Source organism: Anopheles cruzii, chromosome 2 (assembly GCF_943734635.1).
Source record: "Anopheles cruzii chromosome 2, idAnoCruzAS_RS32_06, whole genome shotgun sequence".
In the NCBI taxonomy this organism is placed as follows: Eukaryota; Metazoa; Arthropoda; class Insecta; order Diptera; family Culicidae; genus Anopheles; species Anopheles cruzii.
In genome coordinates this window covers 3,061,375-3,089,120 of record NC_069144.1, presented here as the reverse complement: position 1 = coordinate 3,089,120, position 27,746 = coordinate 3,061,375, and the positions used below count along the sequence as shown (strand labels likewise).

The window sequence follows — 27,746 nt, the reverse complement described above, 5'->3', positions numbered from 1 at the left end:
GCTTTTGAATTTAATATTTTTGCGCAGTAACTGCAACTAGCTTCAGCTCATAGCTCCTAGCTCCTACAGCAATAGTTTCATTTTCCCCACGTTTAAACAACACATTTAGGCCAATCGTTTTCGTTCAAACGTCGTGGTAATTTATTCGGTTTTAATTCATACTCCGTTCGTCGTAAATTCTTATGATTATTCCTCTTGGACTGGAAGTCATGTCATGTTCGACAGTTACAACACCCTAGTGACGAGCAATCTTAAACTAACTACACTTTTGTACTTGAATTCTGTGTGGCTTCACTTTTAAGCCGATTGTTTTGATTCAATCGTCGTGGTTCGGATTTAATTCAAATTCCGTCCGTCGTAAGTTTTTACGATTATTACCGTTCGACTGGAAGTGGTCATGTTTGGAAGTTGGAACACCGTAGCGGGAAATTCGATCAATCTTAAACTAAATAAACTTTTGTACTTGAGCTCTTTGTGTCTTCTTGTCTTTGCTTTTCTTGTACGGGAAATTGAACTGCCGTTGCTTACTTAGCAAACCCTTATTCGAAATAATAAACGATAGAAGTTTCTTCCAGGTAGCATCATGCGACAGATTGTCCTCGTTACCAATAATTATCATCAGAGCTTTCGCCCGTGTCATTGTCACGTTTAAACGGCGCGGGTCTGCCAAAAAGCCAACCGTGCTTCGTTGGGATCGGACCGTCGATACGATCATGACCGCTTTCTCTCTGCCTTGATACTGCTCCGCCGATCCAACCTCGATGTCCTCCAGGCCGAGCAACACGAGCCCGTTCTTAATGTAGGCAACCTGCGGCGAAAAGTAATGGACAATCAATTGAGCAGTTCTGGCAGCTCATCGCGCAGCGCATCGTACCTGTCTGGAGTAAGGTGTCAATATCCCGATATCGCTTTGGGAGAGTATCTTGCCACCGACACTGCCACTCATCAGCAGCTGGGCGTACTGAAGGACGAGAAACGCTTCCTCCTTGTTCATGTAGCTAAGGGTAAACTGATCCTGGATCATGTTTCCTGTGACCGAATGGAACATCATTGGAAACTCGGGATTCGGTAACCTGTCCCACCCGATGGCCCAGTGGGTGCTGGCAGGGGGTGCTTTCGCTCGCAGTTCCCCCTCATAGAACTGTTCGTTGGAAAACTGGAAAAGCGCCGGATGCGAACGGTAGTTGTCCAACAGTTTTGTCACAACCTTGGTATTGTACGCGTGCTGACCATTTCGACCGTAAAACGGCAATCTCATCAACCGGTCCAGCAGTGACTCGTTGTGCACGGTATCTCTTAACAGCTGGCAGTGCGTAACTGGGCCAAGTTGTTGGGGGTCACCCGCCAGCACCACGCTGGCGTGCATCCGTCGGGCCTTTTGATCCACGCCCACGCAGCCGATCGGAACCAATGCGGACAGTTCCTTCGAGCTGCCACATTCGTCGATGAAAATGTAGTCGTAAATGTTCGTACAAACCCCTAGCGACAGCAGGCGCCCACTGGTTATGACCGTGGCCACGAGGATACGCGTTTGGAGAAAATCGTTCATACACGGGAACTCAAACTTGCCGGTGTGCAGGTTCGATATGTACAGTGCGTCAGCGTCGATCTGGTTGATGTCGCGCTCTTTGGCCGCAGAAAAGTAGCGAAAGATGTCGGCTACCGGTACATACTTCAGTAGCCTCTTCGTCAGCTCGTTGCACGCATAGTTGGACGTGGCCGTTACCAGTATTCGGGACTTTGGTCTCGTTTTGTAAATCTGTAGCACGGCCTCCACAATGGTGCACGTTTTGCCGGTCCCCGGCGGACCGAAGATAATGTACGGTGCGGGGTAGGCCGTTCGGTTGACAATGTTTCTGATTGCGCACTGCTGTAGCTTGTTCGTTCCGATCCGCCTGTCGAACCATGTAAACCTAGAAATGAAAATTTGTGGAAGATTATTTCAACATCCCCTTCAACCAGCCGATGGCCGACGTACTGTTCAATGGGCTCTGTCAACGTTTCGTTTGCGGTGTTTCCTGCCTGCGGAAACAGAACATTGGAGGTGTCGATGCAGCTGATGCGGTTGAGCGCCTGATACTCTAGCAAGAACGGTACTCGATTGAGCGGGAATTCAAGCCGCACCCGACGTCCAATATCTAGTGCACGTTCCGTCTCGATAGTCATGGAAGTACTGCACTCCCAAATGATTCCTCGCACCGTATCAACCGTTGTTATCCCGCGTTTATCTAATGCAAAATTTAGAGCCTTCACATGATCGCCCACACTCAATCGAACCGGCGGCACTGAGAACTGCGTGACGGAAAGCCAGTAACGGGTTGGGAAATCGGACTGATCCAACCGTGCTTTCGGGACGGTATATCTAGCCAACTCGGTTTCGTCGTCGATCTCTTCGATTTGATCCAGCATCCGCAAATACTCAACGTAGTTCTTCGGGAGTAACCCTTGGGTTCTGTATCGCTCAAACTTTTCGAACCACAGTTTGGCTGGCCGCGAATAATGATTGTTTGCCAGCAAATGATTGCGGTACACCTCCTTGACGTCATCCGAAGGAAAGAAGCTCGTCTTTTTCGGGACCAGCGGGTCTCTGAAAGAAGGCGAAATGAAACGCAGCTGTACGCAGCAGTGGATGGAGTCGCTGCACGTTGCCACCGCTTACCCACGAGGAATCCGCGGCTTTAGGATGTGAATGGACGAAGTTTCTCTCAACCGAATCTTTGTTGGTGAGATTTCTGCTAAACACACCACAGTGTACTCGCCGGTGCCGGTGCTTGCCGCAGCACGATAAATCTTTTGATCGCCTTCATACTCGAGCCCTGGCACCATGCGTATGATCCCGTCGAACAGTTTGATGCATTTCGTTCGATCGTAGTACAGATAAATTGTTCGCAGTATAAGAACCTGCTGGCACAGGTTTTGGACACACATCGTCAGGATCGAGCTTTCTATGTTGTAGCCTCCCGTTAGATTAAATACCGGTTGCGTAACTTTAACCTCCTTCAAGGAATGTGGCAACCGTACCATCGTATCGTTCCATTTGTGCAAGCAGCGTGTTTGGACCACAACTTCGGTGCGGGCTTCTCCATTCAGGGTTTGGAGGCTTCGCGCTCGATTGCTTCCATTTTCTGCAAGAGGAAACATGATTTGATATTGGATGCTCAGTATTCCTAAACAAACCCTGGACACACACGTTAGCAAAGCGTTACATAGTATGTTTACGTAGTGCACTCAACTTCGCATCTTATTTCGCTTGAAAACTGCGGCCCTCAAGTGCATGGTGCTTATCATAGCTCGAACGTCCGAGATAAGGACGGCTCCTAAACGGCGTTCGGGTTATGGTCCATATTTCATTAGCTGTCCATAATTTTACATCCTGTTCGCGCGCTGTGCATTTTAAGCGTGGCTCACCGATGAGGCTTTTCGATAAATGATCCAATCGGATCGCGATCGGTGTAAACAAGAATAAAGCCACTCTAGAGATCGCGTGCCTTGCTCTCTCTCTGTCTGTTTACACAGTGATGCAAACGTCTCCCTCCAAACCCGTGGTCCTTATGCGGATTGCACGCGCCACAAAAACTCGAGACACGGCCAAATAATAACAAACAATAAACGGCAACATGAAGGAAGCAGCAGGAAGGAAGCGAACGGCTAACACAACACACATAGGGAAATGGCTACTTTGATGCGTCGACAAAAAAATGAAATGCCCTTAACGGAGGATCGGGGCTGATTTTACGCGATCTCATGATCCAACACAAAGATGCGAGCGTTGCACAAAATGCACGTTACGTCAGCGTGATTCCGGCTAAGCGCAGTACACAAAGGACGGAGCGTCGGGGAATCACCGTCCGCGGGTATCGCAGTTCTAACGAAAGTAACTTAATGGATAAATAATTTTTCAGTCCGATTGTGTCGTGAACCGGGTACTCTCAGCTATATGCCATATCGCCGGATTCAGTACCACCGTAGTTGATAAAAAAAAGTTGATAAAGAGCACGATAAAAAGTTTCCGGAGGGGACGCGTGCGTGCGATTCGTACTTACGTCGCAAACTCATTCTGTTCTTTCCCGAACCGGATTCACGGTTGTTCAAAGCTTCTTTTTAGAAAACTTGCTTCACTGACGACGGCACAATGGTATCACGGGCCGACATTTAATTACAGAGCACACAAACGCGACTGGACAAGTTTGATCTGAAACACTCACTCTACCTAACGGACAATTACGGACAACCCAGAACACAACCAAAACGTGACTAAACGCCGATAGGCAATTAGAACGGCTGAAGCTCTTTTGAAGTGGGTCCGCGCCTGTGTGTGCGCGCGGCTACTAACGACCCGTACGTAGGGTAAGCGGGGGAGGGTCTGGGACCCAAGGGTCTGTTTACAACGCCATGCTAACCTTTTCAAATCAACGTTTTTTATGATGAAACTGTCTCTCTCGCTCTCTCGCCTTTGTGCCTTCGTTCCAGACAGCAGTTTGTTGTCAGCATGTTGATAAAATGTTGCACGTTGACACAAAAACTAGAAATTGAATACAAAATGAAAAAAAAAACAAACAAATGACGGTTTAAAGTTTCAAACTGAAGCGCGCGCAATCGCAAAATGACATTTCGGGCTCACCGTGGCTTTTAATGCTCTTGGGCCGGATCGTGTGTTTGTTTACATTGGAAGTGGCCAAGGGAAATCACCGGCAATTATGGCCACGGCGAAGAGCTTATCGAAAAGCACAGAGAAGAAAATCGACAAGAAAATAAAACGGTGCCAGCTGTTGATTGAAAAAGATGCCGGCGTTCAGTTTTCACCGGAACCGACCGAGGTAAGGAAACCGGACCGGGGGCACTGCGCAACGCAATCGTAATTCGCATGTCTCCGTCCGCAGAACATTGTCGTGTGCAACGCAGGACTGTCGACGGGTTTGCAGCAAGAGGCACTGCTTCAGGAGGTGTTGCTTCATGGCCACGTGCAGAAAGTTCAGCTTCCGCCCGGGAAATCTTACTGTTTTTTGAAGTTGCAATCCAAACACGAGGCTGAAGCGGTGCACAGAGCCATGAATGGAATCTGTCCCCTGGGACAAGACGGAGCGGTTTTGTTGCTGTCGTTCTGTTGCGACTTGCCGCCCAGTTTCGACCGTTCCTGGTGTACAGCGGTACCCGAAGGATTGATTGTGGCGCGTGATTTCGTCGATCCCGCGCTGGAACGGGTGCTGCTGGCAGCCGTCAGTGCGTGCGATGACCACGAGCCAACCGAGCAGCACGAAAGTGTGCTAAAGAATCGTAAAGTAAAGCACTTTGGCTACGAGTTTCTTTATGGCTCGAACAATGTGGACCGAACGAAGCCCCTGCGCCGTGCCATACCTACCGCTTGTGGCGGACTGTGGGAACGGTTGCGTGAACTCTATCCCAGTCTAAACTGGCACGTCCCAGACCAGCTGACGGTGAACTGGTATGAACCGGGGCAGGGTATTCCGGCTCACGTTGACACACACAGTGCCTTCGAGGATCCTATCTTGTCACTCTCGCTCGGAAGTGACATCGTTATGGAGTTCCGTCATCCCGCCACCGGTCGGCAAACGCCTGTCGATCTACCGGCACGTTCCTTACTGATCCTGTCCGGTGAAAGCCGGTATGCCTGGACACACGGCATTACGCCACGCAAGCTGGACACGGTTCCTGCCTCACACGGTTCCGGCCTGACCGTTCGCAAGCGGCAGCTTCGGGTGTCGTTAACATTTCGCAAATTGCGTCTCAGTGACCGGTGTGATTGCAGCTTTCCCGCTTGCTGCGATACGGCAAAGCGTGGAGCTTTTGGTCCAGCCTCAATACCGGAGGCTCTCGCCGCGCGGGTAGAAGCGGAAAACGTTCATCGAGTGTACGACCAAATAGCGAAACATTTCAGCGAAACCCGCCATTCGCCCTGGCCCCGGGTGGAAGCATTTATTCGCGCACTGAACGCCGGTGCCATCCTGCTCGATGTGGGTTGCGGCAACGGGAAGTACCTCGGCTCGAACCCGTCAGCACTTATGGTAAGCATGGCGAAGGATGCGAAGTTTCTTTCTCTCGTAACTGGTATCTCTCTCTTCACTCCCAGTTGGGCTGTGACCGTAGCGAAGGGCTGTTGCAAGTCTGCCGGGAACGGGGTTTCAACGTGCTGCAGTGTGACTGTCTCGCCGTACCCTTCCGGGACGGTTCGGTCGACGCGTGTATCAGCATCGCCGTCGTTCATCATCTCGCCACGGATTCACGACGCCGGAAGGCGATCGCCGAGATGGTTCGCGTTCTCTGTCCCGGCGGTCGGGCACTGATCTACGTATGGGCCAAAAATCAGGAAGCGAATGCCAAAAAATCAAGCTACCTACGGCAAAACAGACACAATAACAAGCCACCACCGTCGGATGCTAGAGACCCGGCCGACCATCATTCGAGCGACGCGATTGCGATGGTACCCATGGAAACGGTTGCTGGACTGCAGGAGTGCAGCTTGCCCGTACACACCAATCGTACTCCGTTTCAACATTGCGATTTGCTGGTTCCGTGGAAACTTCGGCCGAACAACGTTGATAACACGTCGCCGGGGAAGGACACTTTTCTACGCTTTTATCACGTGTTTGAGGAGCACGAGCTTGAAAAGGTGTGCCTCGACAGTGCTGCTGGACGCATCGAGGTAGTCGAAAGCTACTACGATCAGGGCAACTGGTGTGTAATCATTGAGAAGACAGCTACATCAAAGTAGCGAACGAAGCGAAAGCCTCCCGCTCTAGTCTTTATTGTCTTCGTCGTTTGCTTTGTCGATCGTATAGAAGTGCACCAACTGATCGTAGGTATAGTTGTCCAGCAGCTCGATCAGCTGCGGCAGCTTCGTCTTCACGTTAACACCCTTAAACTTGAACTTATCGATGTACAGGTCCGTCAGGATGCCATAGATCCGATTCAGTATGGTCGGTTGCTTCCGGAACTCGGCCTCTATGGTCTGATGGGTGCGAATCAGTGTCCTGTATTCCTCCGAAAGCGTACCAAACTCGTCCTCATCACGAATGTCTAGATCGAGCAGCGCTTGGGCCAACTGAAAATCTTTCGTTAGCTTGTTGTAGTGAACGATTTTCGGTTCAATCAGTTTGATCAGTGAAGGGATCGTTGATTCATTGATGGCTGGAAGAAGAGAAGGAAACCGTGGTTAAAATACGTTTGCCCGCAACCCGCAAAACCCGGTACAGCGCGTCGTACTGCTGGAGATTTCCAATTTGATGCGCTTCTTCGTTGCCTCTTTGGTGATAAAGTCCTTCAGGATGGAGACGGTCGAGATGTTGTCGCTGCGAAACGTGGCCTCACCCTTGCCGTACTCGCAGACCAGCAGTGTGCCAATGAACACGTGCTGGAACGTGAACCGCACCTTGCCCGCCTCGTGCCGCTTCTCCGGCAGCTCCGGGATGCTGTTGACCATCCAGTTGTGCACCTCGGCCTGGCTGAACGGGCCCTTGAGCGTCAGCACGTTCATCGGCCGCGCTAGCATTTCGTCCGTCACGTTGTGAAGGATCACGTGCAGCGATAACGGCTTGATGGGGTAGCGCTTCAGTTGGCAGCACTTCGGCTGCAGATTGGGCGTAATGTACACCTGCAGGGTACCCGTTTGGCCCTCGATCGTACGGATCTTCAGGTCGATACGGTTCGTGTTCATCTGGCACCGGTAGCTTGCCAGCAGGCGGTTGCCGCTCAGCTTGTCGCACTCGCTGAAACTGACCACGGCACTGTTTTTCTCCACATCGAGCAAACTGACCGGGGTGTCACACTGCAGCAGCACGTGCTCGATCGGGGTCGGTATTTCGAGCGACAGCAGATACGTCGCATCACTCTTGGACAGGACGAACGAATCGTTCACTGGGAGCATCGGTATTGCGGAGAGCCCACTGGACATGGCCTGCGTGGACAGCTGGTAGCGTTCGCGCTCCTTGGCGATCGTTTGCTCCAGTTCGTAGATTTCCGCACGGATGCGCTGCAGCTTGGCCGACGTATCGATCGCCTGAACAACGGGAACGCCGCCCGAAAAGCTACCGGCATCGCTCAGACACTTGCCGATGCACTGCGTCGTCAGGCCGAACACGCGGCCAGAGTACGTGCACACGACGATCTCGGTGTAGCCGTTGGCCCCGACACAACCAGCCTGCACACTGGAGATGCTTTCGTTGAAGAGCTCACGGTAAATCTGCGTACATTCCATCTCGAACTGATACTCGTCGGAGTTCATGGTGAACACCTGTAGTGTCCCATCGCGGCGACCAACGATCAGTTCCTCCTTCCCGTCGCCGGACAGATCGTACGTAGCGATGCACGTGACCGCACTCAAACCTTCCTTATCTCGCTCATCCCTGTTGAGCTGGTCCGAGACCAGTACCTCCCGTTTCACTTCGGCCACCTGCAGGTTCAGGTGAAACAGTAGGACACTACCGTCCGCAAATCCACACAGCATTCGATCACCCAAACCCTTCGGTACATGCAGAACCGTCGGAACACTGTCCAGTTCGATGGTTTGGCGCACCCGGGAATGCTCCAGCACGCGCAGCACCCGACCCGAACAGGCCAGCACCGTGATCAACCGGCTGGTGTTGTGAGGGCAAAGGGCCGCCACGTCCACAATCACATCGCCACACAGGTACGATCCGAGTTCCTTGCAGTCTCGGTAGTGATTGTACACGTGGTTGCCACAAACCAGTAGATCCGGTCCACTCACACACATCGATCGTATCGTCTCGGTCAGGCTGGTTTCGAAGGCCAGGAACAGTTTGCCCTTCTTGTTGAAGCCCCGCACCTTGTTCTCGGACGCGATGAACATTTTGTCCGCCACCGAACCCACCTGGCCGCCCAGCTTGACCGAGGCAATCCTTTCACCCGGCAGCGTCTTGAAGTGCATCTGCAGCTCGTCCTTTTTCATCGAAAAAACCTGCAGCACTCCATCCTGGTCACCGATGGCCACCTTTTGCTGTTGCTTGTACCCGCCGCTACCCGTCGTTGCCGCCGCGCTGCCGATCGGTGGCAGCAGCTGCAGGCAATTCGGCCCCGTCAGCCCGACCGTGGCGTAATCGACCCGTGTCAATTCCAGCTCCATCCCGAAAGAGTGCCAACAGATCCCGTTTCGGTCTGCCCCTTTTGTCCCGTTTGTTATGCCGAAACCACGAAACCATGGCAACCGAAAGGCAGGCAGCCTATTTCAATGCGTCTGCGCGGGTTACGACACCGGGGACAACGACACAAGGAACCGGGGCCACATGTATTGGTGTGGAGCTCCGATTCAACCCGTACCGGACAGCCGTCGGTTCAACGGACGAATGATCAGTTTCGTTTGATTGCCGGCGGTGCGCAGAAGTGTGTCGATCATCGCTGAACCTTCGTTTTTGCGCCATCATGATCGTGAGATGGAGGTTGTCCTCGTTGTTCGTTTTTTCTCTGCCCATCGTGTGCGGGATTATTGGGAGCGTCGCCGGGACCCCCGCAGCGGAAGATCACGAGCTTGAGCTACTAAAGGAAATCTATCGGAACAATTTATTGCAAGATCTTCGGCACGCGCAAAGCTTAGGGTCGACGAACGACGATCTGGAGGCCATAGTGGAACAGCGTGCGCGGCATTTTCTACACGACCACCGACAGCAGCACGGAAGGGCTCGCCGTCAGGCCAACGATGCCGCCATTGAGGCCGACACGGCGGAAGGTAATAAAATGGTATTTTATTGAACAACGGAAACAGGTAACATTTATCGCACAGCCAGCCACAGCCACCGCGGACCCACCACCACTAGCTAGCAGATTTCGTCGGTGCGGAACTCTGAAACCCGAACAGATCCTGCTTGATGTGACCGCAGGCGTGTTTGTCCAGAAATTTCATGAACAAACTCATGCTCATCCGGTGATCTTCTGCGTCGTCGGAGTCATCATCCGCTTCGCAAAACAGTTCCTCACGAAAACCGTCCGCGAACCGGGTTTCCCTATCGGCGGACGTTTCACTCAGCTTGATCTGTATCTTTTGCCATCGGAGCGATTTGATGGCGCGCCAAAACTCTTGCGTATCCTGCTGCGGTCCCTCGACACAGATGATGCCCGGTTTGCCCGGTCGCGAAAAGCCGGTCAGTGCGAGATCGCGCGCCGTTTTAACGATCGTCTGCCGCTTGCTTCGACTCTTGAGGTGGTGTGAGTAGATCCAAAGTCTTTCGAATACCGGTGGATCGGCTTCTGCGGTGCCCCGTTTCACCGCTAGATCACCAGCATCCGCTGGGGGGCAGTCGTTGTCGGCAGACTCCTTGACCGATTCGAGCAGCTGCAGAAAGTTGTCCTGAATCTAGCAAACGATCTGATACACGTATGGTTCGCTTCGCTCCACGATCTCTTGGTCGATGAACTGTTCGATGCGTGCCACCAGTGCCCGTTCCTGGTCGCGCGGTATGACGGCGGCCCGGACCACGACCCGTGGCATCTCCAGGGACGGGTACAGGTGCGGCAGTTCCACCAGCACCTGTACCTTTTCGTGTTCCAACAGTGGCAAGTTGAACCGATAGTCTAGCTTGGTGTGCAACCGAACCGTGGCGTCTCCCGCGACGAAGCTCGTCAGGTTGTCGATGCAGCCATAATCGTCCATGTGTAGCTCGCCCGGGTTGCAGAATATCGCCGACAGCATCTGAAACTCGTCCAGCTGCAGCTGTAGATTGTGCCTTAGGAGATTCCGCTGCACGTTCGCTTCCTCGGTGGTGTCCATCGTGTCTGCGGGGAAAATGAAAGGCGTTTGTTAGAGATTCAGTAATATTGTGTGTGTGTGTACATTCCAGCACGCTATCTGTATCTGAAGGGCTTCCGTGAGCGGGGCCACGTTCCGGTCAACTTTCCCGTCGACATCTGCCTGCTGCGCATCGGGAAATCGATTTTCGCGGCCGCCCTGCACCAGAGCGAATCCAGCAACCGCACGATGAACGCTACGGCGGTGTCATTCTACCGAAGGGTAATCAACCCGGCCCTGGGCCAAGGGTTCCACCAGAACGGCGCATTAAAACTCCCGCCCTCTTTTTCGCAGGTGAAGGGCAAGTTCGAGAAGTACCTGGAACACCAGACGGTAACGGCCCGGCACTTTGACTGCATTTCGATAGCCCACCTGGGATTTGTGGCCGTCGTCAACTATCACGATCACGAGCTGGATGTGTTCGAGGATGGATCGCCCGTGTTCCAGGTGCACGAGGACGGACGGACCGAGATTGTGCAGACGTTTGGTCAACCGAATCAGAACACGGTGCACTTGTGGATCCACGCGAAGTACGTCTATCTGACGCACACGTACATCAATCTGGACGAGGACCGGCAGACGGCCGCGCGGTGCCCGGTGTACCGGTGGACGGGTTACTATTTCGACGTGATCGATCACATTCCGTGCTACAATGCCGTGCACATAGAGGCGTTCTCGATCGATCAGCAAATGTTTGTGGCGGTCGCCAATCAGATGTCGGCCGATCGGAAGGACACTTACTCCGTGATCTTCCAGCTTAATCCGGAAACGCTCAAGCTAAATCAACACCAGCAGATCTACAGCTACTCGGTGTCGCACATTGCGTACTTTTTCTTCGAGCATCACGAGCACCGCGATCACTTCCTGATCACGGGCAACTCGAGGGTCGATGCTGCCGGCACGGCCACGGATTCAGGCAGCACGGCGACGACAGCGAGCGCTGAACTCGAGAGCAACTCGATCGTATACAAACTGGTTGATGGGTACTTTGTGCCGTTTCAGAATCTGGAGCTAACGGGCGTGAAGATGTTCCTGCCCGTTGTGGTAAGTACGGACGATTGAGCATTTTCTGTGGATGGTAACGGTGGTAACTTTACACCGAATGTTTCGAATGTAGCACGAAAATGGTGAGTTCCTGCTGCTGGTCCTGTGCACCGGACAGCCTCTGCTCATCTACGAGTACGACGGATGGAAGCTGGTTCCGTCGCGCATCGATTACACGGGCGAAGCCTTCGCAGCGGGAGTGTCCAGGATGCGCGTGTACCGGCACATTGTGAACGCGAGCGTCATTGCCATCGCCAACAGCAATCTGTTCGGGAAGTCGGTCAACCTGTTCACGCCGCAGTACGGCGTGGAGAACGATTTGCAGCAGGTTTATGCACATTTCATCGAGTGGTGCGAACGGATGCACGACCAGATGTCGCAGGTCAATCTGGAGGAGCTGTACAACCGTCTGTTGGCCCTCCCGGACGTTGCCTCCAAAGACTCCGCCGTGCGGACGATCTCGAAGAACGTGGAGTTGCACAACTCAACGGTGGGATCCGTGCGGGCCGGCACCATCCAAACGGAGCATCTGCTCATTGACGACGCACAGCTAGCGTACGTGGCCGAGGTAAATGAGTACGTGCAGCTGGTGAAGGAAAAGATGGACCTGGTGGAGCAAACCATTGGCGGCAGCGTGCTGACGAACGAAACCGTACGCTGGAGCGGTGATCTGGCGGTGGGCGAATTGATCGCACCGGCCGGCCAAATGAAACGACTCGACGTGAAGGTGCTAAACAATGCGGCCCACAAGCAACGGCATGCGGAGGGTGGGGCCGTCGAGCAGGAACCGGAACCGATTGACAGCATCGAAGTGGATCGCTTGATCGTCGATCGTATCGGTGATGTGCGGTTCTGGAATGGGCACGCGGCCGAAAGTTTGCTCCTGACCGATGACGACCCGGCGCGCTGGAAGGAGCTTTCGGTGACGGCCAAAAAGGTGGTCATCGGTGGCAACCTGTTCGTAAACAAGCTGATCGATGGGATCTTTTTCCATCCGAGCAACGTGCTGCTACCGAGCGGTGATCAAGTATTTAGTGCGCGCAATCTGTTGGTGCAGGATTTGCGCGTGAATCGCTTGACGAGTGGCAAACTGAATTCATCCGATGCCGAAGCGGTAGCACGGATGATGGACCAATCGCGGACACTACTGGCGAAAGCACGCGGGGCCGTGCCGGATGAGTACGGAGGAAACGATTTCGATACGATCGATGTGGATGAGCTGACGCTGAAGGGACTGCTGAATAGTGTCGATCCGCGCTACCTCACGGAGAATGTGCTGCTGGCGGACGCGACCGACCAGCAAATGATGGGTGACAAACTGGTGATCGAGGAGCTCACGGTGGACAGTGTTGAGCTGAGTGACGCGAAACTGTCCGGGGTCGAGTGGGATAAAGTGGCCCGCACGACCGGTGAACAGCAGATCCTGCAGGACCTACAGTTCACGCAACCGCTCGCGGTCGACAGTTTGCAGGTGCGCGATCGCCTCAATCACATTCCGATGGTGGACGGTAAGCTGCAGGTGTTGCTGCTGGCCAGCAACGAAACTCAGACGGTCACGGGCACCAAAACGTTCGACCACGTGACGCTGCTGAGTCCGATCGAGCTGCAGGGCAAGATCAACGGGGACGGGTTGAACAAAATGAACCCCATCGTGACGATCGAGCAGGATCTGGTGCTGGACGGTGACTATACGATCCACGGAAACGTGTCCTTCGGTGGGCCACTGGGGGCGCACAACATTTACGGCCACGGTGGGCAAAACAGTTTGCAGCGGCTGGTAGAGCGGGCCGTACGTTTGACCGGAGCACCCGGGCCACAGCAGACGATCAAGTTCCTGCAACCGGTGTTTGTGGAGAATCTGCACGTCGAACGCATCAACGAGCTTGCCATGCAGGATCTGGTGCTACAGAATGCGGACGAAATGCAGTACCTAACGGGGCGAAAGACATTCGTTGGTGATCTCGCGATTGACGGTGTGGCCGATGCGAACGAAATCAACAAGGTAGACCTGAACCAGCTGAATCGGACGATCTTTCGCCGGGACGCCGAACAGACGATCGAGGGCAGTATCCATTTCGCGCGCATCGTGGCACCGGTAGCGAATTCCCAACACATTACGCTCGGTGGAAAACCGATCGATCGGTTGCTGCGGTTGGATGTGGCGCAAAACATTAGCGGCCCGGTTCGGTTTGAAAATTGTACCGTTTACGTTGGCGGTGCGGTCACCACGCAGTACCTGCAACCGGACAATACGTCCACCGTGTACGGGTACGATCTAGAGCATCTGTTCCGGGACACACTCGTCCCCGGCGACGATGCTACGGTGGTGGTGCAGGGAACCAAAAGCTTCCGCAACGTGTCGGTCGGCCAACTGGTGCTGCTGCAGGGTTCCACGTTCAACGGGGTGCCGTTGGAGAGCTTGCAGCACATCCTGGCCGCGGGCGATAACCGGACGATCGTCAAGCAGGGGCCGTACGGGTTTACGAATGAAATCGTTGCGAATCAGCTTCTGTTCGAGGGAACCCTGAACGGGATTCCGAAGGAGGCTTTCTGTCGGGCCTGGCTTATGTACTCGGGTAACCAGACCTTCACGGTGGGCCAGACGTTCGAGAGGCTAGCGGTCGAGCAGCTGCACGTATCGGGCACGGTGAACGGGGTCCGGTTGCAGCACGTGCTGGAGAACGCGTACCGAACGGATCGGGAAGAGTACATCGAGCAGGCCATCTTTCGTAAGTCCACGGGGCGGGGTGGTTTTTTCAGTTCTCCCGAGTTTATGACCGCCCTCTGTCCATTTCAGATGGTGGCCTCATTTCGTACGAACCGTCCACCGTCGGTGGGCTGGTTTCGGGGCTGAATCTGTCCAGCGACGTGCTGTTGAAACAAAGTTCCGAAATACAAACGCTGGACAGTGTGCAAGTGACCGGAACGCTGCAGGTGAAGGGTCAACTGCACATTCTGAACCATCTGAACGGAATTCACTTTCCGAAGATGATGGAATTTTTTGGCCCCAAACCGGAGTCGGACGGAGTCGCCGCGGAGAGCACCAACATCGAGGTGCACGGGAACGTGCACTTCGAGCACGCCCCGACCGTTATCCACTTGAATGGCCACAATGTACAGAAACTGTACGGCGAGGTGTGGCTGCCGCACCGGCCAACGGTGCTGACGGGAAAGTATCACTTTGAAAGTGTCGAATTTTTCAACGCCATACACACCAATGTAAGAGGACGGACAGGAACTTTACCTTTCGAGGTGGCGGTATTCGGTGTCTAATGTGTCTCTCGTTCGCACAGGACCAACCGATCAATCATCTGCACTGGGGCGAGGTGGAGGCACGTTGTTTGAGTGGTAAGCGGCCACAAAACATTACTGCACCGCTGGTGTTTGAGAACGATGTCGTACTCGGCGCCGCAACAACCATCCGGGACGTGGATCTGAAGGGCCTGTTGAAGAGCACCAGCAAGTAAGATAAAGAGCGAGCCACGATAACGGTCACAAAGGATAAGGATGCCGGTTGTTAACGAAAACAAAGTCCCTGTTTGTTGTTGTTTTGACAGAACCGGGGAGCCGGAGAACCATATCGGAACCTTGTGTATTTAAATTTTTTAATCTTTCACCAACAGCTCTCCGGGAATAGATGTCCAGGAGTACGAAAAGTACGTGTTCCGGTACCACGAAGATCAGGAAATAAGTGGTAATTGGTTTTTCCACGACGTCGAGATAAAAGGTGCGTAGACTGCGGCTGCGGAGCGTGTGCGCGCGGTGCTCACTAACACGGTTCCGGTCGGTCGTTTAGGTCGAGTGGACTTTCAATATCTGAACGGGCTGAACATCGAAACGGATCTGCTGCGTACCGATGTGCCGGTAAACAATGTGACCGCCACCAAACACTTTCGCGAGCTGCACGTGGACCGGATTGTCTGTGCGGCGCCCTGCACGATCCAGGACGTGGACATGGACGAGTGGTTCGCGAATGCACTCCGGCTGAAGGGCAACCAAACCATCGAAGGAACACTGCGCATCGAGGACGGAGTGTTTACGGGTGGCGTCGAGGTGCTGGGGCTGGTCAATGGAGTACCGTTCGATGCGGATCACCTGCTGCTGAAATCGGCCCCACAGAACGTGAACGGTACGCTCACGCTGATAACAAAGTTCCCAAGTGAGAACAAGATTTTTCCGCTGCTCTTTGAATCGTTACACGCATCGAAGATCAACGGGAAAAATGTGTCACGGTTTCTGGCCAATGTGGCGCGTAATGATCAGAGCCCGGTAACGATTAACACACCGGTGACGCTGGTGCAACCGCTGGAAGCGGAGGAAACACTGTTTGAAGGAGATCTACTGTTCGGGGTGAACGTAACGGAGCTGATCGAGGATACCTCGTACAAGGCGAGCGTCAGTGAGCTGACCTCGCAGGTTCGATCGTTGAACAGTGTCAACGAGAAGCTGGTGGAAAATATCTACGACGAGAGTCCCGTATTTAGTCACTTTGATCGTCTGAAAACACTGGCCGTGAAAGCGGTCCGCATGCTGGTGCTGACCGTGTTGCAGCTTCACGAGCCAGTGGAGCTGCTGGTGGTACAGTGTGTCGAGCCTGCTGCGATAGACTTTTACCACTGGTCCTCGAACCCGGCCCAACCCTTTACGGTGGCAAAGAGTTTCCCTTCCATCGTGGTTCGCGACAGGACGATCGTTAACATGAAACGTGTCCGACTCGGATCCCGGCAGCATCTGTTCGTGGAGTTTTACGAGCCCGATCGTAGTGCCTTCACGCAACAAATACTCGACACCCGGGATGCGTCGACGGGCGTGGCTCAGTTTGTGCCACTGTACGTGATGAACAGTACCCGCTCCCGGGATATCGTGTGGCTGCGGTTGGTCAAGCTCGATTGCATCGTGATGTACGCGAAGGGCAAGATCGGTTTCGAAGTGCGGTGCGTGAGGGAAGAAAATCTGATGCACATACTGGACGTGAGGCAGCTGGACGAAACACTGGCCCCGGTGCAGATGGTAGCGCTGGAGAACCACGTGATCATTCTGGACAATAGCGATCGCGTGCAAGTGTGGCGTAGTACGGCGAAATTCTATCTTAAGCATCATCAAACCATCACGGCTTCCCATCCATCGTACCTCAGCGTGGCGCGGTACGAAAATCAGCTTCTACTTGCCATCAATTCAGAGCACACCCCAAATACGGCCCACCACGGATCGATCGAGATATGGCGCAAAACGTTGTCGGCGAACGGAACATTCGCGCAGCATCAGCTCATTTTGACCAAGCTACCGAAACAGCTGAAATTTTCGGTGCTTCCAACGAAAGAACTGCTACTGTACACGCTGACCGAGAACTGGTTGCACCCGCTGGTGGTGTACCGGTACGAAGGGGTTACCGGGTTCCGTGAGGTGCTGACGAGTAACACCATCCGCCAGCAGGCCGTTCGCTTATCGGTGCTCAAGTTCCGGGCGGCAAGGAAAGAGATTGTGGCCATCGTTGGGCCGCAGTCGACGGACTTTGTAGATGTTGTGTTTGTGTAAATTTATCTCAATGTTAGATATCTCTCTGTTTTTGTTCGTAGCAGAACGACCCATTTTGTCGTTCAGCATCGGGTTGTTACCGCTGATGCGATTGTTAATAAAAAAGCGTAAATTAAACGATATTATCTGATTCCATTATTTAAGGAGTGGTTCCATGATAAAGATAGGAACCAATTAACCGCGAGTTCAGAGCATGCACATTTTGTGGTGCAAAATTCCCCGCCAACCGTTCTAAACGGCCGTACCATCCTATATGAACCTTGTGCGGAAGTTTGCGTTCCGTTTGACGTTGCGTTTCGCCCAACAATGCGTTTCGGGAGTGACAGTAGCTGTCAAATTTCCACGTACGCGTTCTTTCGTTTCCGGCATCTCCGAGTGCGGACACATTTTGATTAATTAAAAGAAAATCTCTGTAAGTAGTGCGCTTTTGTGTGAAAAGCGTTGCATTTTCGCGTCGAGATCGTGCACCGATGGCCACCGCAGCGGGGGCAATAGGAAATCGTAGCGTCCGATCGCTCGACGCAGCGAAAATCGGCATCTGAAAGTTGATGTTGTGGATAACACCGCTCTTGTGGATGGCCCCGGCTACAACCACTCGCGTCAACAGCGTCGATCGGTCGCACGAAATCCATCTATGTGCCACTGCGGTTGCGGTCTCCGGTGCAGGCGGCTAAACAGAAGGGGCCTTTAATTCTTATTGCTTCCAATCTGAACCGTTTGCAGTTTAATTAAGCAACATCCTCCAATATGGTTAAGGCAAAGCGCGAGAAGAAGCCGAAGTCGGCGATTAACGAGGTGGTGACACGGGAGTGCACCATCAACCTGAACCGGCGATTGCACACGGTCGGGTACAAGAAGCGGTCCCCGCGCGCGATCAAGATCGTGCGAAAGTTCGCGGAGAAGGAAATGGGCACCACAGATGTTCGCATCGACACCCGCCTGAACAAGGCCATCTGGCACCGTGGCATCCGGTAAGTCGGGCGCGGGGGAGCCGGCGGAATGGTCCGTTCAGTCAACCGTGCCGTGCTGATAACAAACCCTCTTCCCCTCGCAGGAATCCGCCGTTCCGCATACGTGTGCGCCTTTCGCGTCGCCGTAACGATGATGAGGACTCGCCCAACAAGCTGTACACGCTGGTCACGTACGTCCCGGTGTCCACGTTCAAGGAACTGCAGACCGAGAACGTTGAATCGACGGAAGATTAAGCTTTGATCGGACGGAGCTTTGTAAATACTGTGAGGCTCTGTGGTCGAGCGTTTTACTTTGTGCGTCCATAATACGGTGCGACGGTCAATAAAGAGGTGAAGAAAGGGATTGCCACCAGCCGAATCCCTCGTTAAAATCAACCCGCAGTGTGTAGCTTTCCAAGTAGTGTTATTTGGTGGTGAACAGTGGAATGCAGCTGGAAGCCGAAACAGTTCCGTTCGCAAGTTCGGAGTAAATGAATCTTACGCAAAACAAATATCTTCGAGGCACTTGTTTAATCAAGATGTTTCTTTCGTGTAAATGCAACAATTACCGATCCTCTTTACCGATTGAATTATCTGCTTCGAATTTTGTACCGGCCAAGCCGGTCGGAACGTGGTTCTCTTCGAGCCAAAAATAGTGTCTACATGATGTAGTGGTGGCCTCATAGTGCATCGTGCACTGCCTGCACGAGCGTGGTCATGCTTTCGACTGGGGTCGCCGGAGTAATGCCGTGGCCGAGGTTGGCGATGTACCGATGCTTTCCAAACTTCCGTACCATGGTTAGCACGAGCTCGCGCAGCTCGTCCTGTGGTTTGTACATGTCCTGAGGGTCAAGGTTCCCTTGCAGGGTAACATTCGGACCGACCAGCCGACGTGCCTCCTCCGGGTCGATGGTCCAATCCAGACCGATGACCTCGTACCCGGTTTGAGCTTGCTCCGGCAGTGAATGCATGGCACCTTTGGCAAACAGCACCATCGGAACGGCCGGCACGTTCTGTTCGCCCAGTTTGCGGAGCAAATCGATTCGAATCCGCTGCAGGCAGGGCAGTGACACGGACAGGAACTGCTCCTTGCTCAGGTGTTCTGCGCTCGATTCGAACACTTGCACCATTTGTGCCCCTGCCTTCACCTGCGTGACCAAATAGTCCACCACCTGGTCGGTGAGAATGTCGAGCAGCTTCTGGCTGGCTTCCGGGTGCTCGGTAAGCCACGCTTTGGCCTTTGACATGGTTTTACTTCCGCCGCCCTCGATCATGTAGCCCATCAGCGTCCACGGTGCACCGGTGAAGCCGAACAGTGGCACTTTGCCGTCCAACATGTGACGCATCATGGTAATGGCATCGCCCACATACTTTAACCGATCGATCGCGCCCGTCTGGTTGAGCCGCTCGAGATCGGCCGGCCCGACGAGGGGTTCGGGCAGCACCGGACCGACTCCCGGCTTCATTTCCACCACGATGCCGAGCGCCTGCGGTATCACGAGGATGTCGGAGAAGATGATCGACGCATCGAGATCGAACCGACGGAGCGGCTGCATCGTCACCTCACAGGCCAGCTCCGGTGTGCGGCAGACGGTGAAAAAGTCATGCTTTGCCCGTACCTCCTGGAACTCGGGCAGATAGCGACCGGCCTGTCGCATTACCCACACCGGGACCCGATCGACCGTCTCGCCACGGGCCGCCCGAAGCAGATTGTCATTCTTCAGTGCCGGGAATTCCTTGAAAAAAGAGGGGAAATGAATGTGTCAGGGATTGTGCAACAGACTGAGGAATCTCGTTGTATTAGGTGGAGTTCCGCGATTATCCCGGTGTTAGTTCGTGACGTAATGCATATCCTCCGGCCGTCGTCGTCCATCGCCGACATACACACCACTTACATCACTCGTTCTTCGAGCCTGTATCGGCTGCAATGCAAGAGGCGGATTCTTCTCTTTCATTAAAACAGGTAGGACAAGCAAAACTGTGATCACACCGATCGTAATTACAAACAAGACACCCTTCGTGACGACGCTCATTCGCAGTCTGTCCATCGTGCGGCGGTGTGGCAATTGATTGGGTGCGCCGGCGTGATCTTCTACTTGAACCTTATCAATTAGAGCGCACCTTTTCCATTCTTCGGGGGTCGATCAATTGTCAGGGCTATCAAAGCAACCTACGCCGGGCGATATGTGTTGCGCGCTTTCCTCTTGCGGTTGCTGTTGCTGGATCCTGTTGGGTGCACAATTGTTTCTCGGCAAGGCACGATAAAGATTATCGCCGGCCCAGGATGTGAAGAAATTGAAAAGGAAAAAAGTAACTAAGCGGTGCAGCACAGCGGAACGAGGACGAGCGGAAGGAACATGGAGCGGAGCACAACGAGAGCAAAACGAGAAAGTCACGATCGGCGTCTGACGTTTCGGTCACCGGTGACTTTGTTTTGGTTGTGGCGATGTTTACCACTGTTGTGCGCTATAAAACGCCATAAGGAAAAGTTTCCAGGATTTATTTATGGTAAATGATTTCAGCTGGGCTTTTCCTAGAGCTTTCCAAAATGGGGCTTTTTTCAAATGGCAGAGCTTGTGACCGTTTAAGGGATATTTTGGCAACAGGCGATACAGAATAAAATGTACTGGCTTTCATAGCGAAAATCTATCGCAAGTGTTGGGGAGCTGCAAAGTGATTGAACAGGTCTTTTGCTAATCGGCCCAATCATATCGGTCCAATCAAATGCAAATATTGGACGACACTAACGCTCGACCACACGCCACAAATCGCCACAACGGACCACCGCATTGGCCAATTAGGCGATCGTCGATGCGGGCTATCGAATTGCAAATTGCATGTTCAATTTGCCATTTGCAACCCACAGGATCCTGCTCCGGAGTTCGCTTGCTGTTTGCTGTTTGCTGTGTAAACTATGCCGTCAAGGACTTCGAAGGACCCTATCAGGTGCATAAATGAATGACCGCTGCGCTGCACGCACGCAACTCTTGCCTTCGGGGTCCGTAGCGCCCGCGGCACTGGAAATGGACATTTTGCATAAATTATTTTCACTCTCGAGTTGTGAACCGACATCAGTGGAACCGTGGACTGGAGATACATTTTATTTCCCAACGTTATTTGTCGCAAACATGAAACGATAGCAGCAGGATGGCCCTAGGCGTCTGTGCCGCGCAAAAGCTATTAAAAGAATGGTTTTCTTAGAAACCTTGCTGGCCGCTAGAAGGAGCCGAGAAGCATCGGACGTCGGATGGCCAAAAAGCATCAACGGGAGCGCCGGGCTAAGTGCGAAAGAATTCCAGCGAAACGTCGGAGGCCAACAGGAGAGGTCAGACATCGGTACACACATATGTGAAATAAATTGAATTTCATTTATTCATACGGCTGAACTATTCGCCAAACTCGTCGCCCGGGAATCGATCCGGGTTCGGGTTTCCTATCACAGACCGCCCGCCGGACCTCCATTAGTTTCCACCTTGCATTGCGCGCATTGTATGCATTGTGCACTTTATTGCACTGCGCGCTTAGCTAATGCGCTTGGCTTGCGTGGGGGCTTCGAATTACCTCGGCCCCGCGGGTCGCGGGTTCGTTTTTACCGTCGCCCAGACATCGCGGGGCCACTGTGACGCCAATAGCTGTCCGATAGCTATCTGCCGTTGTGAAAGCTTGCCGTTTTTGTTCGCGCGCGCCCTCGGGGCACTCGGGACCGCAATCCGAGCGTGCAATTAAATTGCATTCCCGGACCCGGAGCAGCGGGAGTCCATCGCCAATGATTGCGTTTTGTGTGGCCGACTGTGCGGCTCCGGTGGAGAACGCTTTTTTAAATGTACGAATGTAAAATGCGGCACGAAAAACGTCCTGTGTCATCCGCCGATCGGGAAATGTGTGCACACGTGGCTGGGCCGGGGACAAAATTGCACGCAAATGCATTTCAACGCGCGAGCTCGGGGACATCGATTAACGGATTGCAACGAGCGGCGGAAAGAAAGACAGGATGACACCGGCACAAATGGAACCGAGCCGTGGACTCGTTTTTGCATTCGAATTAAAAAGCGCTTCGACAGTTCTGCAGAGCGGTTCCATTAGCGACGCAGGGGGCCATCGAAGACCTACTGAAGAGGAGAAGCATTTCGACTTCCGAAAGAAAGGGCCCCACTAATGGCGTCGTGATGGGAAAACGATGGCGACCCAAGCGAGATGCAGTCGCTGCGTTGCAGAAGCCGAATCGCGGTGCATCCCGCGGAAATAGATAATTGAAGTCCACCGGACATTTCGCTCCGCGGGCACAACATAATTGAATTGGCGCCGGGGCCATCGCCCGCGAGAGCCAGGGGACTTCCGCCGCCACACCGGTCCGGGTGTGTGGTAAATATTTATGACATTTATGGCCCCCTTTTCTCGTTGACTTCAGCCCTAATTAACTTTTAACCGGCCAACGGCCGAACCGTTCACTCAGCGGCTGAGTTTTGCTAACGGCGGCCCTTTTGCCTGGGGACAACACCGCAGCCAGCAGTGAGTTGCAGCTTTTCCGGTGGGGCGGCTGGGATTTTTTGCATTCCCGCCCGCCATCGGCCGCCATCTATAAAAGAAGCGTGGCCACTAATAAAAGCGGTGGAAAAGTCGCACGCAGTCGGTTTTTGGGGTGATAAAATGTAGGCACGGTTTTTGGTGGATTCATTTATTGCACACTTTTTTTCGGTTTGAAAGTGCATTTTCACTTGCCACCCCAGATCACCGAGGGCAGGTCGGTCTTACGGTGTTAGAAAACCCCTAGCGGTGCGGCTCCGTAATTCTTTTTTCATCTCTATGGCGGCCACATCCTTGCCGAAGCCGAAGCGAACCGAAAGGAAGGGAGAGAAAATCAAACGCACGACACCAGCGGAAGAATGTCGGTACCGAACAGAGGTTTTAATTTTAATATCAGTTTTATGGGACTATGGGACCCCGAAGGATAAAACGCGGCTGGCCGCGCGGCATAAGTTTTGGGGTCGCGGCGATCCCGAAAAAAGGGTCCAGATTTTAATTTCGTCGTTCTCGCTCGCTTTCTGATTCTTATTCTGCTGGCCACGGCGACCATTAGCCGTTTTATCTGCCGAGGCTCGGAGAGGCGGAGGATGGGTTTCGTGTGTCTTCGGTGGGAATTAATATTATTTTCACCATGTTTGGGGATGCGTTTGCGCCGTAAAGGTCGTCATCATGGAGATCCGCCATCGTTGCACGCGCGATCAAAACCGAAGAAACAACATGGCGACCGATGGCGTGGCCGGCGTGAAAGGACGTTTTTATTGCCTCTTGTTTCGTGTCCGCGCTTGGAATGCAGTCGTCGTCGCCCGATTTCCAGTCCTTTTTTGGTTATTTTGTTCAAACAAATACGATCTAAGCGGAGGGGATGCGTCTCAAAGGTACTCGTACGCAATGTCTACTATGATCAACATCAGCGACGTAGCGACGCTTGTGTTGCTAGATGTAAATCCTTTGCAACTTAAAAAACGGTTATCGTAATGACGTCCTCTGAGACATAAATCACTACACGCGCGCACTTGAGGTTGATAAGATTTATCAGCATCACGTGGCGCCTTACGCTACGCTGCTCTGGCGATCGCTACTTTCAGATCTTTCGATCGACTGGAAACGCCTCTGTTGGCTTGCCTTTTTGCCTTTTGCCGTGGCTCAACGATACACACACACACACCCCGGAACCCGCGGAGGGTTTCGTTTCATTTTTCCTTCTCCGTACGTGCTGGAACCGTCTGCGTGCATTAAAAATGCGTGTCCCTTTTTCGTGTCCCGAAACCCAATCTCGCGCGGCGTGGGACGTCGACGACGCCAAAGGTTTCCTAATGGAAGCCAAAGGAAGGGCCGAAAAGAAAAAGAAAGTCACACGGACGGACAGATTGAAGCGATCAGTGACCTCATTCTAACCAAAGGTGACTTCAAGGGCAAGGGATCTGGATCTTGAGGTCGCCGTGGGCCTCCGAAAAGAGTTCCAAAAATAGCGCGGACAATGATCATCCTTACGAAGGCGCGAAGGCAGCCTGCAAAATCACCGTTTGCCGTGCGAATGTCGCGCGCGCGCTCAGCATAATTTAGGGATTATTATTTATGTACACACGAGGCCGTATCGTGTACCCGTAATAGCACCGCGGGGCTACGTGTATTTGCTTAGAAAGTGAGAGTTTGGCCATAAAGTACAACCCATAACCCACGCCGTGCCACGCCGCGCCAGTAGTGGCTCCATGCGGCATGGCGAGCGTAAAATTATGTTCTCATTAAAGGACGAAGGAAAATGGCAATTGCGCGCCATTTCACGCCACGCCAATTTCACGCCACGCCGTGCCGTGAAACCCAAGATTGGGACCACAAACTCAAGCAAAAAAAAAAGGGAAAGTGACCGGGACCGGAGCCAGGCGCGCCAGTTAGTTTTGTGATATAATGTTTATGCTGCGTATATTATTTTATTGACCATCGCGAGCACACCATAACCATTCGCCTGGCCAGTTTTATTTCTCATCTCGGTGCAAAAACGCGCCACCAATTTGGAGGTTATGGTTTAGGGCTTTCAAATGGTCCTCGTGGCCCGCGTCGTGGGTTTAAAGTTTCGTGCCCAGATTTGCGCGCAGAGGCCAATTCGTTCCGTGGTCACCCGGGGGGTGCCTCGTTTTACCACTCTATTGTACCGAACACTTTTCTAGTGCTCCGATGGCCACTGGGCTCCGGATTGGACATGCAATTTCGCAGACCTCGCTCCTCTCGAGAGAGAGAGCAAAATTGGAGCTTTTGCACCGGTACGGCGAAAGGGTGTTGCCGATGCGGTGAACTCCCCTTAAACGGGGTCCCAAATCAATAACCCCGACTTTTCGGAACACTCCATCCGCACCGTTAATGATGGTGGAAAATTGAAAGTTGACCCGTGCGGCCAGAGTCGGAGAGAGCCACCTGTTCGGGGTCGGTTTTTTGGTCGGGGCCGTTATTGCAATGATTGGTATTTGCAACGAGCCAGCGGCAGGCTTTTCACCACACCACCGGGGGTCGTCGAAGTGGAAAACACCTCACTCGAGGCTCGAGGCGTAATTGCATCGGGCCATCGAGAAGGAAGGAAAAGCCCCTCAAGAGCCCAAGTGGTTCCGTTAGCCGCCGGCGAGGGGCCTCTTAATAAATGGATGATGCTGGCGCGCTGGTTCCGTTATAGTTTTGATAGTGCAAATCAGAGAGGCCGGAGAAGTGCAGTTACGCTTCATGACGGCCGCTGCGTTGGGTGCGCTCCGTTTCGTAGGCTTATCAGCTTATTACCACCAACCTAACGGTCCGTGGCCGGGCCGTGGGTTTGCATTTAATTTCGGACCCATCTTGCGAACGATTTGCGCCCCGGCGCTGGTGGTGCAGGCAGCGAAGAAGTATTTCTTCCATTAGGTGGCCCCCTCCCAAGCAGAGGGCTACAATTTATTCCTCAGCCAAAAAGCCCAAAAAACGCTGGACTCCGAGTGCAGTGCAGTTTTGACGGCGGGAAGACGGCAAAAACATGATCACCGACGACGTGAATCGCGTGCCATTAGAGGGTTTAATTGGGAATACTCTTTTTTGTGCACCCCGCGCCACTAGAAGGACCCCCTCGAAGGATCCTATTATCATTCGCTGTCGTTCGTGGGGTCGGACCAAAAAACAGGATGTCGTACATTGTGGAGCAACATCAACAGGGCGCCCGGGCCGATCCGTCCGAGTCTCCACTCCATTCCGTCGATGGCTCAACATTCCGCTCACTCAGGGCTATTGATATTGGATAAAGTGGTGGTCACTTTGTTTCGTTTCGTGTAGGGTGGACCCCGCCAATAATGGGATATTTGCGTGTGCGCAAAATGTCATTTCGCTCTCTCTCTCTCCCGTTCTGTCCGCAAATTATGTAAATAGCGTATTTCGGTATTTTCGTGGGGCGCCTTTCGCCTTGCTCTGTTCCCGGTCGTCTGCAGTTTTTTGTGATGTTGACCGACAAACCGGTCAGCGGAATGGCCACGACGATAACGTTCCCTGGAGCTGGTGAAAAAAAGGCAAGTGGAATGTCCAGCGGCTAGCTGGACGACAACCTGGCGTTCGTTGGCTTCTTGTGTTTTTCGATCGTTGGAATAGATTTTCATTCCCAGAATGGTCTGTGCGGTTTGTCGTGTGCTGCCAAATACGGAGCCAAAAAACGGCACGAGCTAAGTGCTGAGCATATTTATCTAATCCCGGTGGACCGCGAGCTCCTTAACATTGAATTTTAAAGATGACGCGATACAACTCAATACAACTCAATAACATTCTTTTTCTGCTTCTAGTACATCGTAAATGAAACGTATCGAATATTAATTCAGCAATTCAGCGAAGACGGCGAATTCAACCCTCTCGAATGTGACCACCATTTTCGCATCGCGCGTGGACGTGCTGGAACTGCACAAACCCGAAGCGGTTGCGTGTCGGAAGTGGTGCCCCGCTCCGTCGCTCCCAACCAACCCACCGATCGATCTTGGCTCTCTTAAAAAGCGAAAACGAAATTGAAAAATGTGATACGAACGAGTGGGGCCGCCGCCGTCGAGCATGGCGAGCATACGCGAGCGCGACACACATGCGTATCGCGCGATAGACCCGAGAGAGAGAGAGAGAGGGAGACAGACGATCGAATCGGAGCGGAATCGAAAACTCCGCCGCCAAGAAGGAGCGAAAACCTTGCGCGCGCCGTTCCGAGCATTTGGAGGCCATTTTTGCAAGATCGCGCGTTGCGTACGACGCGTGGTTCGCGGTGCGTGTCTTTTGCGCGCAAAACCCGCCTTTGCGCCCGCGTGTGTGTGTGTGTGTGTGCGTGCGTCGGATGATGATGATGATGGGGGCCGATGGTGGGGAAATTTCGCGCTTCTTTGTTTGTGCGTTCGCTGATTCGACGACGATGGAGGAACGATCGGTGGTGGTGGTGAAGCCCCGTTCTCCTTCTTGCACCCCCCCGTGGCCTAAGACTCCGATGGCCAAATGGGCCGTTTGCCGTCAATTTGCCGTTTTTTCATCACCGCCATCATCATCATCATCGCCACGATCATCGGAGTAAGAAATTCAAGGACTTTTTTTTCGCGCGCGCGCGCGAGCTCGAGCGACTGCCAACAACGACCGAACTCTGTGCCAGAAGGTGAACAAAATTAATACAACCCAAGTCAAGTCGGTGGCGTTCGCACCACGCACCATGGCCATGCTCGCGATTATGGAAATTAGCCCCCTTAGGCCACGTATGATGGTCACCGGCCCGGGGAGCTTCTTCTTGATGTTTTCTGCACGATTTTTGCGCGCTACGATTTGCGCATCGCTATTCTGGTAGCTTCGATCGGCTTGGTGACCAAAGACAACAACCAACGCACACGGGGAATATGCAAATTGAGTCACGGTCGCGGTACATCCGCCAATTCGATGTTCGGGGTTAAAGAATTTTTATTGATCAATGACCATTGCGT

The 27,746-nt window shown here is 53.1% G+C and overlaps 7 protein-coding genes across 8 annotated transcripts; 3 read left to right on the top strand and 4 right to left on the bottom strand.

The window, feature by feature from the left end:
- Positions 1–142: 142 nt before the first annotated feature.
- On the bottom strand, positions 143–4,178 carry LOC128267405 (putative helicase MOV-10). Its single transcript, XM_053004234.1, has 5 exons — positions 4,044–4,178; positions 2,660–3,125; positions 1,979–2,587; positions 875–1,913; positions 143–808 (listed from the first exon to the last, which is right to left on the bottom strand). Exons 1-5 carry the CDS (start codon positions 4,054–4,056, stop codon positions 446–448), a joined length of 2,490 nt encoding a protein of 829 aa, XP_052860194.1. The 5' UTR covers positions 4,057–4,178; the 3' UTR covers positions 143–445.
- Positions 4,179–4,697: 519 nt separating this feature from the next.
- Positions 4,698–6,940, top strand: LOC128269486 (alkylated DNA repair protein alkB homolog 8). Its single transcript, XM_053006967.1, has 3 exons — positions 4,698–4,817; positions 4,881–6,023; positions 6,089–6,940. Exons 1-3 carry the CDS (start codon positions 4,698–4,700, stop codon positions 6,728–6,730), a joined length of 1,905 nt encoding a protein of 634 aa, XP_052862927.1. The 3' UTR covers positions 6,731–6,940.
- LOC128267622 (Bardet-Biedl syndrome 7 protein homolog) lies at positions 6,755–9,097 on the bottom strand. The gene is made up of 2 exons (XM_053004506.1): positions 7,222–9,097; positions 6,755–7,146 (listed from the first exon to the last, which is right to left on the bottom strand). The coding sequence occupies exons 1-2, from the start codon at positions 9,095–9,097 to the stop codon at positions 6,755–6,757; spliced, it is 2,268 nt and encodes a 755-aa protein (XP_052860466.1).
- Positions 9,098–9,393: 296 nt separating this feature from the next.
- LOC128269484 (uncharacterized) lies at positions 9,394–17,332 on the top strand. Its single transcript, XM_053006965.1, has 8 exons — positions 9,394–9,697; positions 10,806–10,975; positions 11,048–11,797; positions 11,871–14,526; positions 14,595–15,016; positions 15,091–15,260; positions 15,421–15,524; positions 15,594–17,332. Exons 1-8 carry the CDS (start codon positions 9,394–9,396, stop codon positions 17,330–17,332), a joined length of 6,315 nt encoding a protein of 2,104 aa, XP_052862925.1.
- Positions 9,777–15,179, bottom strand: LOC128267349 (uncharacterized). The gene is made up of 2 exons (XM_053004162.1): positions 15,042–15,179; positions 9,777–10,740 (listed from the first exon to the last, which is right to left on the bottom strand). Exon 2 carries the CDS (start codon positions 10,733–10,735, stop codon positions 10,322–10,324), a length of 414 nt encoding a protein of 137 aa, XP_052860122.1. The 5' UTR covers positions 10,736–10,740; positions 15,042–15,179; the 3' UTR covers positions 9,777–10,321.
- Positions 17,333–17,681: 349 nt separating the features above from the next.
- LOC128269069 (60S ribosomal protein L31) lies at positions 17,682–18,678 on the top strand. The gene is made up of 3 exons (XM_053006416.1): positions 17,682–17,744; positions 18,056–18,303; positions 18,387–18,678. Exons 2-3 carry the CDS (start codon positions 18,080–18,082, stop codon positions 18,535–18,537), a joined length of 375 nt encoding a protein of 124 aa, XP_052862376.1. The 5' UTR covers positions 17,682–17,744; positions 18,056–18,079; the 3' UTR covers positions 18,538–18,678.
- A 130-nt stretch (positions 18,679–18,808) lies between these two features.
- On the bottom strand, positions 18,809–20,633 carry LOC128269068 (uroporphyrinogen decarboxylase). Of its 2 annotated transcripts, none has more exons than XM_053006414.1 (2): positions 20,404–20,633; positions 18,809–20,018 (listed from the first exon to the last, which is right to left on the bottom strand). In XM_053006414.1, exons 1-2 carry the CDS (start codon positions 20,410–20,412, stop codon positions 18,963–18,965), a joined length of 1,065 nt encoding a protein of 354 aa, XP_052862374.1. In that variant the 5' UTR covers positions 20,413–20,633; the 3' UTR covers positions 18,809–18,962. The 2 variants fall into 2 exon arrangements, with proteins under 2 accessions (XP_052862374.1, XP_052862373.1); XM_053006413.1 differs by lacking the exon at positions 20,404–20,633 and adding an exon at positions 20,178–20,311.
- Positions 20,634–27,746: the final 7,113 nt, after the last annotated feature.

Coding starts and splice junctions, on each gene's coding strand:
- LOC128267405 (XM_053004234.1), bottom strand. Junction 2,588..2,659: donor AAGCCGCGGATTCCTCGTGG/GTAAGCGGTGGC, acceptor GCCTTCTTTCAG/AGACCCGCTGGTCCCGAAAA. Junction 809..874: donor TGACACCTTACTCCAGACAG/GTACGATGCGCT, acceptor TTTTCGCCGCAG/GTTGCCTACATTAAGAACGG.
- LOC128269486 (XM_053006967.1), top strand. CDS start 4,698: ATGGCCACGGCGAAGAGCTTATCGAAAAGCACAGAGAAGAAAATCGAC. Junction 4,818..4,880: donor TTTCACCGGAACCGACCGAG/GTAAGGAAACCG, acceptor CTCCGTCCGCAG/AACATTGTCGTGTGCAACGC. Junction 6,024..6,088: donor CGAACCCGTCAGCACTTATG/GTAAGCATGGCG, acceptor CTTCACTCCCAG/TTGGGCTGTGACCGTAGCGA.
- LOC128267622 (XM_053004506.1), bottom strand. CDS start 9,097: ATGGAGCTGGAATTGACACGGGTCGATTACGCCACGGTCGGGCTGACG. Junction 7,147..7,221: donor CAAATTGGAAATCTCCAGCA/GTACGACGCGCT, acceptor CTCTTCTTCCAG/CCATCAATGAATCAACGATC.
- LOC128269484 (XM_053006965.1), top strand. CDS start 9,394: ATGATCGTGAGATGGAGGTTGTCCTCGTTGTTCGTTTTTTCTCTGCCC. Junction 10,976..11,047: donor CGGTGTCATTCTACCGAAGG/GTAATCAACCCG, acceptor TCTTTTTCGCAG/GTGAAGGGCAAGTTCGAGAA. Junction 14,527..14,594: donor CATCGAGCAGGCCATCTTTC/GTAAGTCCACGG, acceptor TGTCCATTTCAG/ATGGTGGCCTCATTTCGTAC.
- LOC128267349 (XM_053004162.1), bottom strand. CDS start 10,735: ATGGACACCACCGAGGAAGCGAACGTGCAGCGGAATCTCCTAAGGCAC.
- LOC128269069 (XM_053006416.1), top strand. CDS start 18,080: ATGGTTAAGGCAAAGCGCGAGAAGAAGCCGAAGTCGGCGATTAACGAG. Junction 18,304..18,386: donor ATCTGGCACCGTGGCATCCG/GTAAGTCGGGCG, acceptor TTCCCCTCGCAG/GAATCCGCCGTTCCGCATAC.
- LOC128269068 (XM_053006413.1), bottom strand. CDS start 20,237: ATGAAAGAGAAGAATCCGCCTCTTGCATTGCAGCCGATACAGGCTCGA. Junction 20,019..20,177: donor AGGCTCGAAGAACGAGTGAT/GTAAGTGGTGTG, acceptor TCTTTTTTCAAG/GAATTCCCGGCACTGAAGAA.